The sequence below is a fragment of the Malus sylvestris genome, chromosome 3 (assembly GCF_916048215.2).
Source record: "Malus sylvestris chromosome 3, drMalSylv7.2, whole genome shotgun sequence".
Classification (NCBI taxonomy): Eukaryota; Viridiplantae; Streptophyta; class Magnoliopsida; order Rosales; family Rosaceae; genus Malus; species Malus sylvestris.
In genome coordinates, this window is record NC_062262.1 from 25,619,049 (window position 1) to 25,638,464 (window position 19,416).

At 37.1% G+C, this 19,416-nt stretch overlaps 2 protein-coding genes across 2 annotated transcripts; both read right to left on the reverse strand.

Moving 5' to 3' along the window:
* Positions 1–8,067: 8,067 nt before the first annotated feature.
* On the reverse strand, positions 8,068–13,237 carry LOC126614489 (EH domain-containing protein 1-like). The gene is made up of 16 exons (XM_050282162.1): positions 13,037–13,237; positions 12,809–12,888; positions 12,289–12,357; positions 12,135–12,192; positions 11,884–11,942; positions 11,723–11,765; positions 11,581–11,642; positions 11,120–11,233; positions 10,860–10,962; positions 10,710–10,759; positions 9,666–9,794; positions 9,331–9,582; positions 9,136–9,215; positions 8,886–9,012; positions 8,621–8,764; positions 8,068–8,546 (listed from the first exon to the last, which is right to left on the reverse strand). The coding sequence occupies exons 1-16, from the start codon at positions 13,119–13,121 to the stop codon at positions 8,361–8,363; spliced, it is 1,641 nt and encodes a 546-aa protein (XP_050138119.1). The 5' UTR covers positions 13,122–13,237; the 3' UTR covers positions 8,068–8,360.
* Positions 13,238–15,687: 2,450 nt separating this feature from the next.
* LOC126614490 (nascent polypeptide-associated complex subunit alpha-like protein) lies at positions 15,688–19,328 on the reverse strand. The gene is made up of 5 exons (XM_050282163.1): positions 19,162–19,328; positions 18,356–18,416; positions 16,935–17,016; positions 16,309–16,436; positions 15,688–16,196 (listed from the first exon to the last, which is right to left on the reverse strand). Exons 2-5 carry the CDS (start codon positions 18,413–18,415, stop codon positions 15,864–15,866), a joined length of 603 nt encoding a protein of 200 aa, XP_050138120.1. The 5' UTR covers position 18,416; positions 19,162–19,328; the 3' UTR covers positions 15,688–15,863.
* Between the last annotated feature and the right edge of the window lie 88 nt (positions 19,329–19,416).

Consider the following 19,416-nt stretch of genomic DNA (forward strand, 5'->3'; position numbering starts at 1 on the left):
TATTATGAGCATTTTGAGGAGCATGCCGTGGAGGACATTCCTTTGCATGCCGTGGGCTCCAATGGGGAGTAATTGCGTTCTTCGTCCGGCTGCACGACGTTAAAGCAAGCGCTTCTTGGGAGGCAACCCATGTATTCAAATAAGGAAGATCTATGAATCGCTTCACAATCGGTTTTGCGTTTCTAAAAACCTTCCGTTTACTACGTTTTTTTTACCTTGTTTGTCATTTTTAGTTGTTGCTTGTTTGATTTCTTTTGGTGTGGATTTTTTGGTAAACAAGATGCTTTTTCATTGATTTTTGTAGAAAAGGAACATTAAGCAGAAAATTACAAGAGGGAGCCTTCACAAAGGCTGCTTAGGAGAAGTCTCAGTAGTCGACGGAGCCTCAGCAGTCGGCGGAGCCCCAGAAGGAGGAGGCAACGGAGGTTGATCATTTGGAGCTTCAGTACGCGGTACAGCCCCAGAAGACGAAGGCAAATGCTGTTGGAACAAACCCACAAACCTCTGATGATCAAGTAAGATCTGACCATCAGATTCCTGCATCTGGTCAATTTTCCTCTTCATGTTTGTGGCATAGTTGTGTGCGAGCTTGTGCAATTGTTTATTCTCATGCTTGAGCCCTCTAATCTCCTGTTTGAGACTCATCACTTCAGCCGCCAACGATTCAACTTGACGGGTTCAAGCAAATAGGCGTTGGGCCATGTTGGACACAGAACCCGCACACTGCACACTAAGAGTCAGAGACTCCTTAACAGCCAACTCATCAGACCGTTTTGAAAGCAGTCTGTTATCTTTAGGAATGACAAGGTTCCTGGCCACCACCGCAGCTGTCATATCATTCTTCATCATTGAATCCCCAACGGTAAGGGGGCCAGTAGGGGATATGAAGGATGGGCGCCATATGTTGTCTGGAGAAGGCGGGACTGCCTCTTCACCAAGGTTCAAGTCAAAACGACGGTCGGAAGGGCCATACATTTTCAGAGGTGTTAAAGAAAGAAGAGGTCGGACAGGTCAAGATCGTAGAAGTGCAAGAATTGAGTTTTTACAGGTTGAAATTCAAGTGTGCTTTGAACGTCCTGCGTACCTCTATAAAAATCAACATGTGATGGGATTTCAGAGATTGAAGAGGCGAGCTCAGAATTCAAAGAAGCCAATTCAAAAATCGAAGAGGCGCCAGCTTTCTCAAAAGTTAGGCTTACTCACAAACCACCGATTCCAGATATCGAAGAGTGTCAGCTTTCTCAGTCTCGTCAGCACCCGTCACACGTAAACTCAGCTTTGCGAAAATCACGGAAAATTTGTCGAAGCATCGATCTCAGATAGCGAAGATGCGCCTGTCTCTCTCAGCCTCGTCAGCACTTGTCACATGCAGAGAAAGCTTTGCGGAAATCACGGGCAGTTTGTCAAAGCGCCGATTTCTGTCGACGATTTCTGTTAAAGTAGAAAACACGGGCAATCTGTCGACGATTTCTGTTGAAGTAGAAAACACGTGAAGTTTACTGTTCAATCATCCAACGGTTGCCGACAGGAGTGAAAGAACAGTACCGGTTATTATTTCCTATAAATGTCGACCTTCACCCTCAATTGCAAGGCAGACATACATAACCCTTCTTTTTCTCAGAGAATGCCTTTCCAACAGACCCTCTCGAGTCACTCAGTGTTCCTTATTCCTTGGGGTACCTCTGCAAACAACCCATCCAAAGCAAAAGTATTTCATATCATGAAGGTTGAAAGCAAGAGTATCTCATATCATGCTTTCTCCCTGTCCTTCTCCTTGTCGTTGTTTTAGGACAAGGAGAAAGTGAGTAATCAGTCAGCACTTGGTATCAATCTTCCGATCTAGAACCGACTGCCTGGAACCCCTTCCTGATTGCTTACCTAGCCTTGCTCTCGAGTACTCATCTTCATCATCTTATGCTTCCGCTTCGTCTACCACATCTGCCTGGGGAACAGATAAGGGAAGTGAAAATGATACCTCGAAGCATGTGGAGACAATTTACCAATTCATCATCAGCTAGGGACAAGGAGAAAGAAAGCAAGAAGTGGGCACTTGGAAAGATTGAAGAAAGAAACCGACCAACACCTCTACCTCATGCCTACCTGCCGTGCAGAAGAAACAAGCAGAGAAGAATGCAAACTGCACAATCAAATCAACCAAATTTGCGTTCTTAAACCAGTTCGAGATCAAAGCTGTGGAAAGATAACAAGATCATCTATCTCCAAAACCAGATTTGCGTTCTTAAACTCTACTCTGTCTAATTTTTACTTTGCCATACTTGTCATGTTTATTCGTTGTTTGTTTGTGTGAGTTTATGCTTGAAACATTGAGGACAATGTTTGATTTAAGTGTGGGGGGGTAACCATTGTTTTGCATGAAATTCTTTGCATGAAATTCGTAGGAATTTATCACCCATTACTTCTAGTGTTGTTCATTGCTGTTTTAAGTGTTTTTAAGCTATTTTGGAGTATTTTAGTGTGTTTTGACATAAAAATCCGAAAATCTCATAAAAATTGTTTTGAAAAAAAAAATACCAAAAAGAGTTGTTTTTTGTATGTGTCTTAGGGTACCTTCCAACACAATGATGAGGATTTGGTTTTTAATTACATGACTGTTTAAGAGAGTTATAAACATGGATGAACATTTGATTTACTCTTTGGTGTATGCTTGGTTGTGGTTATAATTTATGAATTCACATGCAATCATAAAGGAAAAATTAGTTTTTGTAACATGCTTGAAGGAAGGAACTCAAACAAACGCTACAACCTTGTGAGACTTGAGCCTAAACGTTATTTGGAGAGTTGATAATCTGTGCATTATTGTTTTCTAAGTCGTTGCATGATCTCATTATTCTTTGCTTGGTTACTACTTAGAAGGCATTTCATCATTTAGTTCCAAATGCTAGAACTCATGCCCATTTCATTCAAAGTATGCTATTGATTTGCATAACACATATTCAAGAAGAAGTTGTGTAGTGACCACCACCTTAGCCAAATTGCCATGTATACTACTTCATTATATGTTCAAGTGTAAACCCCGTTGAGCCTTGTTTATCCTATTTTTCTTTGTTAATCACATCATCTCCACCTAGCCTAGATTAGGATCATCCATACCCTTGTTCTTAAAGCATAGTAAAGCATGATTCAAATTGAATTCCTGTTGAGTAATGTTTGGCAGAAAACAAGTGTGGGGGAAGTGTTTCTCATGTAAGTAGTGAGCCATAGGCACGTGTGGAAAGAAAAGAAAAGAAAAATACATCCAAAAAAAAAAAAAAAAAAAAAAAAAAAAAAAGAAAAGTTGTGAAAATGTATGAAAAAGAGTTCTAAAGTGTTGTTTGTTGAAGAAATGGTCCAAAACATTGAATTCGGCCCTAAGTGTTGCTCAAATCTTCCCTTTGTGTTAAAAGTTGATTTCTGCATTCTAAAGTGAATTCTAAGTTTCGATTTCATTACTTTGCTTGCTATTGCCTTAGGAACGTTTGTTATCCCTATCTTTCCTTTGTTAACCATTACCCCAAGCCCCGTTACAACCCTTGACTTCTATCTTGAGTGTTATGTGTTTCAATTTTTGGAGTTTGAATTTGGTATGAGCATATGGTGTCACTGGTTCTCGCATCTAAGTAGTAGCATTCCATTCATGAGATCATATCTAAACATGCTTATTAACTCCAGAAATTGCGTTCTTTGTGATACATATATGTGAGTGTTCGTTTTCATATCTACATCAATCTTCTCACATATGACTAGTATAGGGTGTGTAGTTAGAAAATCTGAGTGAAAATTGAGTGCACACTTTGTAAGGAATTGAGTAAATTTTCTAAGGCATGTTACTACATCAAAAACATTGTTTTAATCGATTAATTGTGAACAAGTAAATGGTGACTATGATTAAGTATGTGCTTAAGTGTAAAGATGACTCAAATATGTGGGGATAATGATTTTTAACATGTCATGTGCATTGGAAATCCCTGAGGCAAATGTTGGAAGGTTTAGATTGTGTTTTATTTGTTTTGTTTCGTTTTATTTCTTTGTTTTGCTCGAGGACTAGCAAAAGCTAAGTGTGGGGGAATTTGATAGGAGCATATTTATGCGACTTAATTGGCTTGTTCTCGTGCGTTTACGTTGTGTTTCCTTAGTTATTTTAGCGTTTAAAGTCATTTTCGTATGTTTGTAGGTCTTAATAACAACGTTGGCAAGAAAAGTGCATTTTGGTGCATTTTGGATCAATATTGGGCTGAAATGGATTGCATGCATGAGGATGGACGTTTTGGGCATATGTGTGTGCAAGTGTGTGTGTGTGCAAATGCAAGGGTAAACAATGACAACTCATACACATGCAAACTCACGGCAAGAGAGGGAGAAAACACATGCAAAGACACCCATATGCAAAGTGAAAGAAAGGCACGGCAATGGGAAGGAATTGTGTTGTTTTGTGGCTGAAATGATGTGTGTGCAAGTGTAACAACTAGGATGAAACATGGCAGCACACACATGCAAAGAGGAGCTGGAATCATCCTTCACACAAATGCAGCAACAACCCCTCATCATTACACAACATTTCTGCCACAAAACACATGCAAAGACACCCACATGCAAAGTGGAAGAAAGGCACGGCAAAGGGGAAGGAACTGTGCTTGTTTTGTGGCTGAAATGATGCAAAGAACATGTGTGTGTGCAAGTGTAATAGCTAGGATGATAACATGGCAGCAAACACATGGCAAAGAAAAGAACATGGCAGCAAACACATGGTAAAGAAAAGAACATGGCAGCAAACACATGGAGCACACGGCATGGGCAGAAAATGTGGGTGTTTGGTGGTTGAAATGATGAAGCATGTGTGTGTAAATGTAAAGGGGAAACATGACAACACACACCCACACAAGCTGCACATGCAAAGGAAATGGAGTGGTCCTCTCTCAAGCCTATAAATACCACCTCCCATATTCATCAAAATGGAACAGATTTGGATCCTTGTCTTTGCCGTGAGTTTTCCACCACCATTCTCTCCAAATTCAGCCAAAAATCACCCCTAGCCACACCACCCATCAACCCTAAACTTTTCCATACCATTCCCCATCCATTCTACACCATAAAAACCACCCAAACCCTGTCCAAAACCTCTCTGCCGCAGCAAGGAAGAAGGAGGAACTTTGGATGCACCTGCTGCCAAGTTGGAGTGTTTTAGGTGTTCTCTTTCTTTGAATTTTAATGTCTAATTTTATGTATCTTTGCTTTGCAAGTATGAGGAACTAAACCCCCTTGGCTAGGGGGGGATTCAAAACCATGTTTATGCTTGCTATATGATTTGATTACTTCCAATTGCGTTTCATGAATTGTGAATTTAATTTACTTATCTCTATGAATTAAAACTAATTTGTGTATGTTGGTTGAGAGTGCATGCTTAATTTTCATGCATAAGTTTGTTGCTAGGATATAAGGGAGTTTCACCTAATCGTTATGAACTTATATTCATAAGTAGTAAAGGTTGTTGATCACAATCATGTTAAGTAAATTCTTGGCATAAGTTTCATGCAATTCATAGTAACAAGTGCCTCGCTAATGCTTATGGTTTTCATAGAACTTAATGATTCTTGCTTGTATCTCTATTATGCAATTCATGTAAGGGACTTGTGAGGAATGCTTTGGGTTGTCGTATGCAATTCATCCAATTCAATAACTTTAGGGAAATCTGAGGGTTAATTAGTGCAATTCACAGTTAATCTGAGGTGTTGGGAATTCATGGTGTGTCGAAGAGCAATTGGAAATTATTTTGTATGCAAGTATAACATGTGTGGAGAAGAACCCCTTAGCTAGTTTCTCATCCATTCAATTTAATCAATCTCGTTTTACAATCTGCTAGTTCTTAAAGTTTTTGTTTAGTTTTAAATTTCGTCAAGAACCAATCTCCCATTTATTTCAAAGTGTTAGATTAGTTAGTAATCACTTTAGTTTGTGTTTTTAAGTGTTTTGATTCAAGTGGTAAACCAATTTCGTCCAAATTTGTGTTTGTGCTCAAAACTGCCCAGAAAGTGTTTTTAAGGCAGTTTTGAGTCTTTTGGTTGCTGTTTTGAATCTTTTTGTTTATCTTAGTGTTTTAAACTTTAGTTTTGCATTCTTCGAGTCTAGTTTAGTGTTTTAAACTTTGTTTTTAAGTTTTGAGTCAGTTTTCAAGTGATTTAGCAATCCCTCATAATCTCCGGCCTAGAACGATCCCTACTTACATACTTGCTACAATTGATAAAAAGAGGGTTTAATTTGTGTGCTTATATATTTCACATCAAGGCTACTAGAAGTCGTGCATATATTTTTCAAACCCTAAAACTAAGGAGTCATTTATTTTCTAAACCCAAAAACTAAGGAGTCAAGCATGTAAAAAATACCTAAAATCTCTAAATAGAAATATATATATATATATATATATATATATATATATATATAAGTAGGTATGGCATACTGCTAGCATACAAAATCAATTACCAAAGTCATGCCATTAATTGTCGGTTCGTTAAAATGTCAACCGATTCTAAACAAAATGCCAAAACTATATCATACCATTATGAGCCTACCGGTATAATTCGGTCGGTAAATCGATTTATAACAAAATTTCTCAGCCCTATTCGTTAGGATGGGCCAATCGTGAATGCTTGTTGCCCTTGAATGTCAGTGTTACTTTTGGCAAAGATGAAAGTTGTAAGAGACGACACTAAAACAAAAGTAGCTTGTCTCGGGACGTGCAGATCAAGTAAATTGATACTTATCGCTTATTGTTATGATAATTCATAACCAAAAGATAACTTCTTTATTGTTTTAGGAACTGATGAGTTAATGTTATACTATATTTTACCATATTTTTAGTTATGTTATATATATATTGGATATTTTTTATTCTCCTCTTTCTGTTTTTTTATTTATGTTTTGATTGTAGGTCAAGTGGAATCCACTTTGCTCAAAAAGTGACGAGACGAAGGAATTTTGAAGTGATTCCACTAGAGATGATTCCTTAGAGAGTGAAGTTGATTGTGTCAAATTTAAATCCTTAATTCTTGATCATGACAATTAAACGAAGATTGTGCTATGCTGACAGATTGACCTTTTAGGCTTGCATGGGCTATAAGTTATTGAAGACGACATTTTTGAGAGAAATTTCCTTCTACATTGAGGAGGACATCTTAATTTTTCCATTGACATCTTTTCGGGAGTTTCCTATGCTGTCTTGTTTAGTCAACGGAAGGAATCTTCACATAATTAATGTTCTAAAAAAAAAAAAAAGAGGAATATATCTTTCAATCATTTTTTTTTAATATTAAAATTAGATTAGATGAGTCACTTAATACTACGGTCTAGAGATATTCTTCTACAATTGTAAGTGAGAGATTTTAAGTTTAATTCTTGTTAAATGCGAACTTGAACTACATTGTTGCTAATCTATTATGAAGTTTAGCTCACTCCTCCACTCCCTACACTAATAATATCGTTTGCTAAAAAAATAAATTAGATTGGACGAAGGCAAAGCAGGCCGTCCATACCAATTATGTATCAAATATGAACATAACATAAACGTATTGATGGAGCTTAAGTAATGAATTTATAGGCTCCTAAATGCTATACGTACATCAAGTGTCGAGCACAGGAATATGATGAATTCCTAGTTGCTCTATGAAACTACAATTGGACAAGGAATTCAACAAATACACAAACCTGCAACTAAGACAATAGAGCTTGGTAAACCTTTCAGGTAAGGTTCTAAAAAACGCTAAGTGCTAGTCAAGCAGAAATGACTCTTGATTGACTCTGAGACTAAATCTTATGACTTGGATTGGCATACTGGGGTCCATCAGATAACCTTTTTTAAGGAATTCCTCATATCCAAGGCAGCTTACACAAGCACCCCACCCACAATAGTTCTATTCTCTGTATAAGAGAGTCACGACCTAAGCAGATCTATGCGTGCTAAGTGGGCTAGAAGGACACATAAGCAGGTGTAGACGTCATTTCTTGATTTTCAAACATCTAGAAATTAATTAGGACATCGGCGCTAGGCAGGGATCTTTAAAACAGTGCTCTCAAGAATAAAATTGTAAACATTTTCATTCACATGCAATTTTCCATCGTTAGGAACCTTTGATGACAAATTTTTAGCCTGACCTAGGTCCTAAATCATTTCCCAACAAAAACTGACATTACAAATAAGGAGCCTAGCGATTGGCACTATCTAAATCCCGGAACTATCGTACGAGTTGAAACCATATTATGTTACAAACTTACAACAAACACCAAGATGCTCGAGAAGAGCAATGCTCTATCAACATGTACACTTCAAAGCCACCATAGTTCATGATACTTCTCAAAACTGTTTGCACCCATTAGTCGTATGGATTTCTGAATTTCTTCAAGAGTTCCGGGATATCATAACCCAGCATTTCATCGACGGCATCTATCATCTTAGGCTTTAACCTCTCCAATTTGTCAAAGCTGTAACCAGTCAAGATGTCCCTGTAGTGGTCTACGTTCGGGAAATCCCCTGGAGGTAGATGGTGCTCCCTCTGGACCTGTACAGTTTCAAGTGTGAGCATTATAGAGTAAAGAGTGCACATACGCAGGGGAGGGAGGGAGGGAACAGTACCTTTTTAAATTCATCTTCCAAATTATCAATAAGCTTCCGTTGAGCCTTAGATTTCCCCAACATGGCAGGCATCTCCTTCCTTAAATGGCTAATTATGTAAGCATGTATCTTGGCAGCTCTGGCACGCTTCACAAATTCATTGATCTGAGAAAAAAAAGGTCATTAAAATTCCATTCCGTTGGAATCTGCAAGAAACATTCAGTTTTCGAACAAGAGAGCAACTTGGTAAGTAAAGATATGAGATACATAAATATAACAAACTCACTCTGCGATCACAAGCCTTCTTCGGAATATCCTTTAAATCAGCAAGAAGATCCTCCTGTTCCCTTTCAAAGAGTTCTTTCCCAACTGGACCCGTAGCAGCCTCATTTACAGGTTTGTCATTGAATGAGCTGCAAAAGAGAAAATTAGCTTGCAAGGATCGAACCAAGGTATTTGCTAGGAAACATTGGAATACATTTGAAACTATAGGATTTGCTTCCAAGGAATTAATGATGCAAGGATGGAGAGGCTACCCGATATAAACTCGCATGACCTCAGGAGTATTAAGAACCTTCCCAAGTGACCACATCAATGCTCCATAAACTCTCATCAACTGCATACCAAGAATGAAAAATGATTTAAGCGCAACATCCAATGACCTAATTAAATTCCCAAAAATATATGTAGAATGGAAATAATCAAAGAGATTCATATATTGTCTATCTTACTTGCTGAGTATCAATTTGATCCGCCTTGTTCAGAACAACACGAATTTTATCATCATGGCCATGTAAAGATGAAATAACACGCTTGAACTCATCACTAACATCGAGTTTGTGAGGATCAAACAGAAGTAGAATGAGGTCACACTTTGCAGCAAACCACGAAGTTACCCCAGTAAAATCGTAGGCTCGATGTGTCCGTTGCTTCTCTCCCGATAAAACTCCAGGGGTATCCACAAAAGTAATGTGTTCTAGCAGCTTGGATATAAAAATGTGTAAGCTTTGGGTGTTTCAATGGGCAATTTGGGAGAATGTCAAGGTGATTCTGAAAGATAACTTACTGAGTGTGGCATTTGAGAACACTCAAACTTTGACAAGAATGCTGTTCCAAAAGTTGTGAGACCACTAAATGGCATGTCAGCTTGGACGGCAATAGTATTCCCAGGAACACTTCTTTCATCAGGGCCAGACTACATGCAAGAAGAATTAGCTAGTACACAATATTAATTTCAGAAACTTAACAGAAAACAAAAAACAAAAGACAATACAGCAAATGGAATTTGGAAAATTTTAATGTCTACAAAAAGCAACAGAATATATATCTTAACACCAAACCAAACAATTTTCTTAAGAAATATAAGGTAACAAGTGAAGAAAATCTTAGGATCTCCTCTATAACATCATTTTTTGAACTAGTGACACCCAAAAAGTAAAAAGGAAAATGCACATGTACAACTGCTAAGCCTCGCAGCAGCATTTCCAAGAGATGCAAGAAATATTGTTTTATTGACAATGGCCAGAAACACAAAATGTCCCTCAGTTTCTCTCCAAATTCCTAGAACTAAACTAATAATAGTTTAGTACCCTATCCAGACTCTTGGCATTCTGCCACGCTGCTCTGCAATCTGCCTTCCAATTCCAGACTCATGACTGGTTATAAGAGACTATTTCAACCAATAGAAACCAGACAAAACACAACCGTCCTTTTTCTACTGAAATTTGAAATACAGCAGTCCCTAATATATAGACCAAAATGCAAGATTACATTTACAAAAATGTGCCAAAGCCCCTTAGTTTTAATGAAAATGTTAAAAGGATATATACCCCTACTGAAAATTAATAAAAAGGGCGACACATAAATATAAAGGAAAAATTTCTTTAAATTCAAAACACAGAAGTTTAAGGCAAGCCAAAGCCATGGATGGCTATCTGTTTAACAAGTTTAGTTTCTACTACATTCTTACTGAGTCCTGTAAAGCCTTATTCTTATAATATGGCTTTTTAACTTGCATGCAAGTGTATAAAACATTTATATTAACTTTTAATTGCTAAGTAATTCAAGACTGCCTTAATGACAACATAAAAGGAGATAAATTGGCAATTACCATAACAACAACAAATCTATCGGTTGTAGGCTCGGGACCAATGTGAGCTCCTGTCAAAAGTGAAATAAGATAAGGAATGGCATAGGATGAACAAACTTTCTGTGCAAGAAAAACAACTACACAAAGACACTTTCCCAGAGGATAACTTGCCTGGATAGCTACTTTTAAGCAAATGTTTAATGAATGTTGTTTTCCCAGTGGAGTATTGACCCAAAAGCATAACCATGGGTTTGGCATCAAAATCACTATTTGTCTGCAAAATAAAGCAAATAAATATCAATTGATATCTATAGCATACCACAATTAGATAGAAGTTTGAGAAGATCCAATGAAAAAATGAAATAAAACTATGAGTGACTGGGCATTAAATCTGATGAAAGAACTAGAAGCAAGGAATAATGCTCACTCACCAGTAATGGGGATACAAAATCGTTGAACTTGTATGTAACTTCTAATGGCTTCAGCTTCTGAACATACAGTCTCTTTAACCCATCAATAATTGATGTTACAGAAGAAAGTGGTACCTAGAAATATGCCAAAGATTTTTTATAAGGTGTTAAACAGAGTGCAGAACTCATGTCTACCCAACAGTATTGCAAATTTCATTATGTCTGCACAGGAGAATTTATTATCAACTCTGTGACATATCACGCATGAAAAAGAAAAAAAAAGAAAAAAAACTCCTAAAACTGACGTTTGCAAAAGCTTTGGACAGAGTCTTAATTGACTCAAAGCTTTCGCATGATCATTGATAACCTTAACCTACTAAAAACATAAGTATTTTTGCAATCATCTTCAAATATAACAACTCGGAGAGACTGGAATGCAATACTATAAAAAATTTCCTCCAAAAATAAGAAACAACATACACCTTTTTTGATGATTTTGATGAAAACCAAAGTGCCGAAGGTGATTGTTGCACCAAAGCAGTTCCTGTGTCACAGATAATTTGTAAATAGACAGCCAAAACCAAAAATGACAGTACACATCTCATAGTTAGAGAACCTCCTCACCATTTACTTCGTTTTCATTTGACTTGTGCGAATGCTTTTTCTTCTGAATAAATTAAGTAAACGAAATCAAATTCCTTGGCCATATACAATGAATTGATTAAAATAAATAAATCCACAATAATGAGAAAAACAAATAAGAAAGGTATAAAAAGCATACATACCGCTAATAGTAATGCATCCAAACCCTCCATAACAGGAGGTTTCAGACTTTCCAAGTCAACTGAAACACAGCATTCAAAGTTTAAGTTAAATGAGTGTGCCAAACAAGATTTAAAAATTAATATATAAGTAAGCAAAAAATACTTGTGCGCTATTCATATTTATGAAGAAGCAGGTATTATCGTCAACTTATACTGAGATTCTACCAATCCAAGCATGGATTCCAATACAAAGTTAAACAAAAGAAACCCACCATTGCTATTCAATAAACCGTGTGTAATATCATGTCCAGCTTGTGCAAGAGAAACTAGCTAGAAATGAAAAAGTAACATGTCAGATTCCTATAAATCCAAATATTTGATTTTTTGCTATTTATGAAAAAGAAAAATAACAGTTTATAAAATAACCTGCATAGCGGCAACGAACTCACTGAAACCAAGATATCCCTGCCTCTTTGAATCGGCCATGGCCCAAACCTTAAGAAAAGGAACGAACTTATTAAAACCCCTCTATAAATAAGGCTGGAAAAATTCAGGTAACATAGTCTAACCAAAGAAAAAAGGAAGGGGCTTCTGCTACAAATGTAACGTAAAATGTTTGGCATAGATCTACTAGAACATAATCTTAAGCTTGATTATATCAAAGTAACCCAATCTGCAAAACTCGATGCCAACTTCAACGGCTCTACTGGCGTATTACAAGTCACAATAACTCCGTATTGCTCAACAGAAATACAAACCCCCAAAACAAAATGTATTTCGAAAATGAGTACGAAAACGCATGAACTGAGCATACACTAACCTCTGCATAAAAAACAAATCCACCAAATACTAATGGTATTGAATTACAGCAAAAAACAGAAGAAAACGAGACGCGCTAACTTGGTAAAAGAAAATATCAAATAAACAAAATAAAACGCAAATTAACCTGCTTGAGATCCTGCCGATTCAGATTGGACATGCCGAAGAACTTTATAGCATCACTCCCGGTAATGCGGCCATCAGTGTCTGAACATAACAAAACCGAAACTCAACTTACAGTTGCTCAATTTTCTCGGGAACCAAACGGAAAACTAAGAAATTTTCCCAGAAGAAAAAAATGTGAAGAAAATAAAATGCGTGCTTGTGCGGAACAGTGTAAAGTGTAAGTATTTACCTGAATCAGCGAATCGAAACCATTCCTGGTAGATATTCTGATGCTCTTTCGAGCACGAACTGATCGGAACTGAAGAAATTTCCATAACTCGTAACCAGAGAGAATAATCTGATCGAAAAATTAGGATTTCAAATTTTTTAAAACGGAAACGCTCTTTGGAGGGTATGTCTTTGTTTCTCTTTCCCGCAGGGTGTCCCTGGTACCGACCGAAAGGGTTTAACTATTGGTTTAGACGGCGTCGTTTAGGGGTTGAGTTGGCATGACGGGACGTAAACCCAATCGTGGGTCTTTAGAAAGCCAAGGAGTGAAACGGCGACGTATCTGTTTCGTTTTCGTTTTCGTAGCTGTAGCCTGTATAGTTCACAGCAGGCATGCGAAATAATGGAAAGGATGACTACTCCTACTTGTTGTCAATGTGTAACATCCAACATAACTGTGATGCAGATACTCACCCGTTTTAAATCTCATAAATCTTACAAATTATTGGCAATGGCGAGACCTAGATTATGCTACTAAATATCTTTTTTATTATTATTCCGTATTCGTGGAAGGCGGTTCAAAGATAGTGGCAGAGCCAGAATTCTGAATGAGGATGGATCATTCACAAATATGTATATATATATGAGTGTGTGTAAAAAGTTGAATTCGTAACATGTTGACATATGCAATTTGTGTAATAATCACAAAACTGAAAAAATTCTCTTAAATTCAATACTAAGAAGAAAAAAATGTAAAAACCCAGACAACCAAGTAAGAGGTAGGTTGTGGAAGGCTAAAGAAAATACAAAGAAGTAGAAAAAGAAGGAAAAGGGGGAGAGGTGCAAATAAAGAAGGTGGGTTGCTTTAGAAAATTATAGGGTGTATATTACTGTTAGGTGAGAGAATCGAACCAGAAGTGGGGTTGCTTTTTCCATTTAAAACTGCGCATCTCTTTTAAAACTCACTTGCCAAACTTATCGTTTCATTAGACAGCCGAAAAGATTTAAAATCAAAACAGCTTAACGATGTCGTTTGCTTCATCTTCTTCTATGAGGTTCACAACTCGGATAAAGTCAGGATAGGCCTAGGACTACCCTAGTCCCATGGTGGCTCTGCCCCAAAGGCTTAACACAAACAAGCGAACTGCAAAAAGAAATGAGATGAATCTCGATTGAAAATTTTATGGATTACACTAGAGATCCAAGGCTACAGAAAGACCAAAATTTATAGATTTATCCGTTAGATAAACACGTGAGTGTATACAGTTTACGGCAAGAAAGAAATAGTAGAAATGAGTTGACAAATATTTACGAGTGTAATTTTCAAGGTATTGTCAATAACAAGTATTGATGACCAAAGTCGTGGGTGCAGGCAAGGACGGAGCCACCATGGGCCTAGGGGGGGCGGATGCCCCCATTGAGATTTTTCTGACGCTGGGATGCTGCTCAAATTGAGCTGGGTTTGCAGCAGCAGAGCCCCCACTGAACTGATCTGGTTCTGCTCTCCGACCTGGTTCTGCAGAAGTTCTGGCTTTGTTGTTTGAGGATGCCCCCATTCACACAAAGTTCTGGCTTCGTCCCTGGGTGCAGGCTCATAATGATGACATATCAGCATTTTCAGAGGAAAAAATAGAGAACCACTATAAAGTGGAGAACGACACATCAGCATCTCCTAAATGCACCCTCCAAATTCCAAAACCCTATGTATCCGAAACTCCATTGGGTTGCAATAATCTTTGAGAAATGATAACTCAAGGATTTTTTTTTTTTTTTTTGGGACAAACTAAAGTTACTTTTCCATTAAACAAATAGACAAGTACAAAGAAAAGATAGCTCAAAAGGCATCCCATAATCAAAATACAAGCTCATCAAGAAAAAGTAAATACAACATAAAAGCTCAAAAGAGCATAACTGAAAAACAACAAAAACCCTAAAATTAAAGAGAAAACCAGACGCCACCACCAAGAAAACGAACCAAAAAGAGCAACTAGATCAACTGAAAATGGGGGTGAGTGAGCCACCCGCACAGTTATAACTCAAGGATAAATATGACGTATAGTCCTATCCAATGTAAATCCGTATATAGTAATTAATACTAGCTCTATTATTCTTCAAATATGTCACTGAACAACAACCAATATTCAATATCATTAAGTTAAGCGATATAAAGACTAATGTGTGTAAAACATGACCATCTCGCTCTCATCATAAAGCTTATAAAAAAAACAAGAACATTCGCAATCGAAACTTCTTGACGAACCTTGAGAGGCAAACAAAGGACAAGCTTGCGACACTGCTCAACGACAATTGCACCACACTATTGTACGGCCTTGCGCTTGCTATCGCACGTCGCACAACCAAACAGAAAATGGGACATGGCCGGGACAACAATCTCGAACAAGATGAACGCGCACCAAGAAAGACATGCCCTCCAAACACTGGATTGGTCCACGCAAATCCATCGCAGGTACAACCTAATTAAAAGCTATGCAGTTCATCTTGTACGCGTGAAACGCAGCATCTGAGTTGTTTAGCTGAATCCAATACTAATCAGACCCAATGTTTATCGTATACACATGGATGCATTCAGTCCGACTATCCGTACTATCGACCGACTATGCATTCTATCTGACAATCCGTACAACGATATTACGTTTATGAAATATACTTGAATTCAGGTGAAACACAATCAAAACCATTCATCACAACATAGTTATCTCATACCAATACATCAAATATTTCGTAAAAAGATCCCCAAATTTGAACTTCAAATTCTCAAGTAGACACGACGATGCAAGGTGAAAAGAGAAAAATTCATCAAATGGTAAGTTACACCACTACAAGGCGGCTCAGTTTGTTAATTCCATGATGGCAGAAACAATGTCACCATTTGCTGCTTTGAGTGCCTTAACTGCTCTTGATCTTGAAACCCCAGCTTGAGTCATCACCAACTCGATGTCCTTGGGTTCTACACCAGTTTCGTCCACATCTTCATCGTCTTGAGCCAAAGTTGATGGCTCAGGCTTTGCTGTCACGGTATTTAGGTTAGGAGCCTTGAACTGCTCCGCGGCCTGAGTTTGAAGTTGTGAGCTCAAGTCCTCAATCTTTGCTTCCCCAAAAATGACATATGTATCGGAAGCGGGGCTCTTAAAGACATCTGGCTTTGAGATGACAAACAGAATCTGAAAGAACAAACATTACTACATTGAATCTTTAAAATAAATCTCCTAGAAGCTGACACAAAATGCGTTATAGCAATCAAAAGAAGAAACAAAGCAACAAATCAACACTTACATTCTTGCTCTTCTTGACAGTCACACGGCTGACACCTGGAATTGCTTTCATTCCAAGTTTCAACATCGCCTTGCGACTCTTCTTCTCACTTCTGCTCTGCTTAGACCTACCACTTCCATCTCCTTGTCCTGCCACAATGCCATTTTGTCAAGAAATTACACCAATAATAAGCAAAAAAGATGGGCTATACAAGAGATAATGTACAACTTCCAAACCACCGCCCCCAATATATATATAGCAGGAGGGATGAGTAAAAATTATTATCTGAAGGTGTTCTTAACAGCTAAACAAAATAATTCAGTTAAAAAGTTCTACCAAAATTCTCTCAAAATCTCATCTCTAACTTTTGACACTTTCAGCCACACAACCAGATAATAAATAGGCATACTGCTTCTCAAAAAGAACCAGAAACAGAGACAAACTGAGCTAAACTAAGAAGACAAAAGCACTGCATAACATATTGAAGAAGAAACACAACCTTTTTCCTATGGCTTTTATGTCAGTGGAGAGATGACATTCACTAAGATCTTCAAGAAAACTATATGCTTGGAAGAGTGCGTTCATTTAGAGGGGAAAAAACATAAAGCAGTTTGGCATCGCATTTAAATCTTCACAGTGCAATTTACCTTCAACATCGTCATCATGGTCGTCATCTTCATCATCATCATCATCGTCATCATCTTCGTCCTCGACTATCGGCTCATCATCCTACAACCATTTCACTCAATTTCATGCACCATAAAAGAAAAAGATGAAGCATCTTGAAATATTTATTCACTATCCTCCACAATTAAACTTCAACACAAATACAGGAAGAACACATATTAAGGAAGGGAGTAGCCAGCACACTTTCATTATGAACCTCAAAGGACTTGCCACATTCTTTCTCCCACTAACCTCTCATAAATACTTACAATAGTGAGTTGTTATTATATGTTTGGCAGTTCAGGATTGTTTCCATAGTAGCCGGCACCCAATTAAGTCAACATATTTGGCACTAACCCAGTCAACAGATGACAGCACAAAATAATCACTTCTAATTAAATGTAACCGGAAAAACAATCTAATGGCTTCAGAGAACTCAAGTAAAATACTCCAGTTAATTAAATTCAAGCAAAGAGGTAACAGAGTCGAATGAGTGAACTTCAAAGCTCAAACAAGAGTAATGCTGTGTGATTGTTTGATCTGGTATCAGAATCATCCATAAAAATTGATGAGATATTGAAATAACAATTTGTAATGGATCCAATAGGGAAGAAAACACAAATATGACCAGGTTGGTACAAACTTAGTGACTGCTGCAGAAATTGAAACAACGAAGCACCTTACAAAAAATTTCGGGACAACTGATCCATTCAAATTAGCTCTATCTATGGCCAAAGAAAAGTGTAGCAGTATTTCAGTTGAGTATACTGCTCATCCAAAGTGATATAAAGATTAGCTAAAGTACAAATGAATGAATAAAGAAAAGAACCCTTGCCAGTGCCTTTGCTATCTAGCTTAACATATTGTAATTTGAAACCATCATGAGCCAAACCAATACGGAAAAAATGACATAGTTATTTTCTCCAATGCTGTAAAGAAATGTTTCCATTAAACCCACTCTATAACATAACAAAATAGATATGCAAAGTAAACTGGATATGAATCCATCTAAGAAAGACACCATACTAATTCTAAAGGCAGACAACAAAATAGCAATATGTAAAAGCTAAACCCTTCTTGGGGTTATAGCTGACTTCACTTAGTAGGAATGTATTTCACATTCGCTCATCACTGCAAAACTGTATCGAAAAATCAAACAGAAATGCAGCTAAACAGCAAACACACAACGAATAAAATCACTTTTCAACCGTAAAGATCTTTCCAACACATTTTCTGTATCTTTTAGCAGAAACTCATAAAGTCCAAGTAATATTAACATTCAAAAATAAAAACAACAAGAAGCTCTGAATGCATAAGACAAATTAAATAAAATATCACATAAAGCATGCCACAACTCAATTCAAAGAGAACCCCATTAAAAACGACGAGAGAGAGAGATTACATGAACTTTTTGCTGTTCGAGCTGGGCAGCAAGGAGCTCTTCTTGAGTTTGGGCAGTCATGCTGTCACAATTAGGAAACAAAATTTTATAATGTGTAATTCAGGTTTGCTAGCGAATTGGGAATCAGCGATTACAGACTTGATCACAATTAGTTTAAACAAAGTTTTGGTGATAAATTATTCTTATTCAGATGAGAAAAAAGGGTTGATCTTCATAATATCAAGCATCTAGAATATAAATAAAATATCAAAAACAAGAGAATAAACAGAACAACATCAACCAAAAAATTTTAAATTGAAAACCAATCAAATCAAATTTCAGTTCAGGAAAAAATAAGGTTCTGTTTTGCCATTTATCAACAATCAACTTAAATTTTAAAAAATAAAATTTCCTGAAAATTTAGAAATCTAATCAACCAAACTTTTTTTTAATCTAATCTAGACATTTCGGTTCAGAAAAAAAAGTTATAAGATACCCGATTCAGCACTTAACTACATGATATATATATATATATATATATATATATAGCTGGGCACTTAGCTACAACATGCCAAGCAGCGAAGACATGAATTTTCCAGTACCAAAGTTTCGAAATGATAGAAAATAATCTAAATTTGAACATAAAAAATAAAATAAAAAAACATAAAATCCAAAAATTATACGATCAATTAAACATATCAGAGAGAACAATACCTTTAATTAGATCCAGAAAACAAATCAAGGAAGAGACGAAATCAATTTGAGAGGGAGAAACAAAGAACGCGAGAGCGATGAGAGAGATACGAGAGAGAAGAGGGAAGAGTTACCTTGGAGTTGGAGCAGAGGAAGTAGCAGCGTGAAAGGGAAGACTGAAGAGGGTGGACTGTGGAGGCAAAAGCAGCTGCGCGAGGTGAACCAAGTTTTTTCAGGGTTGAGCTTGTTTTTTAGGGTTTAGGGATTCAGATCTCACTCCTGGACCGTTTAGTCTTGACCGTTCACACAGATCGTGCGGCCAGGATTCCATTTTAAATTTTGTATTTTTCTTGTCTGCGTATTATAAGCTAAACCAATTTACGACACAA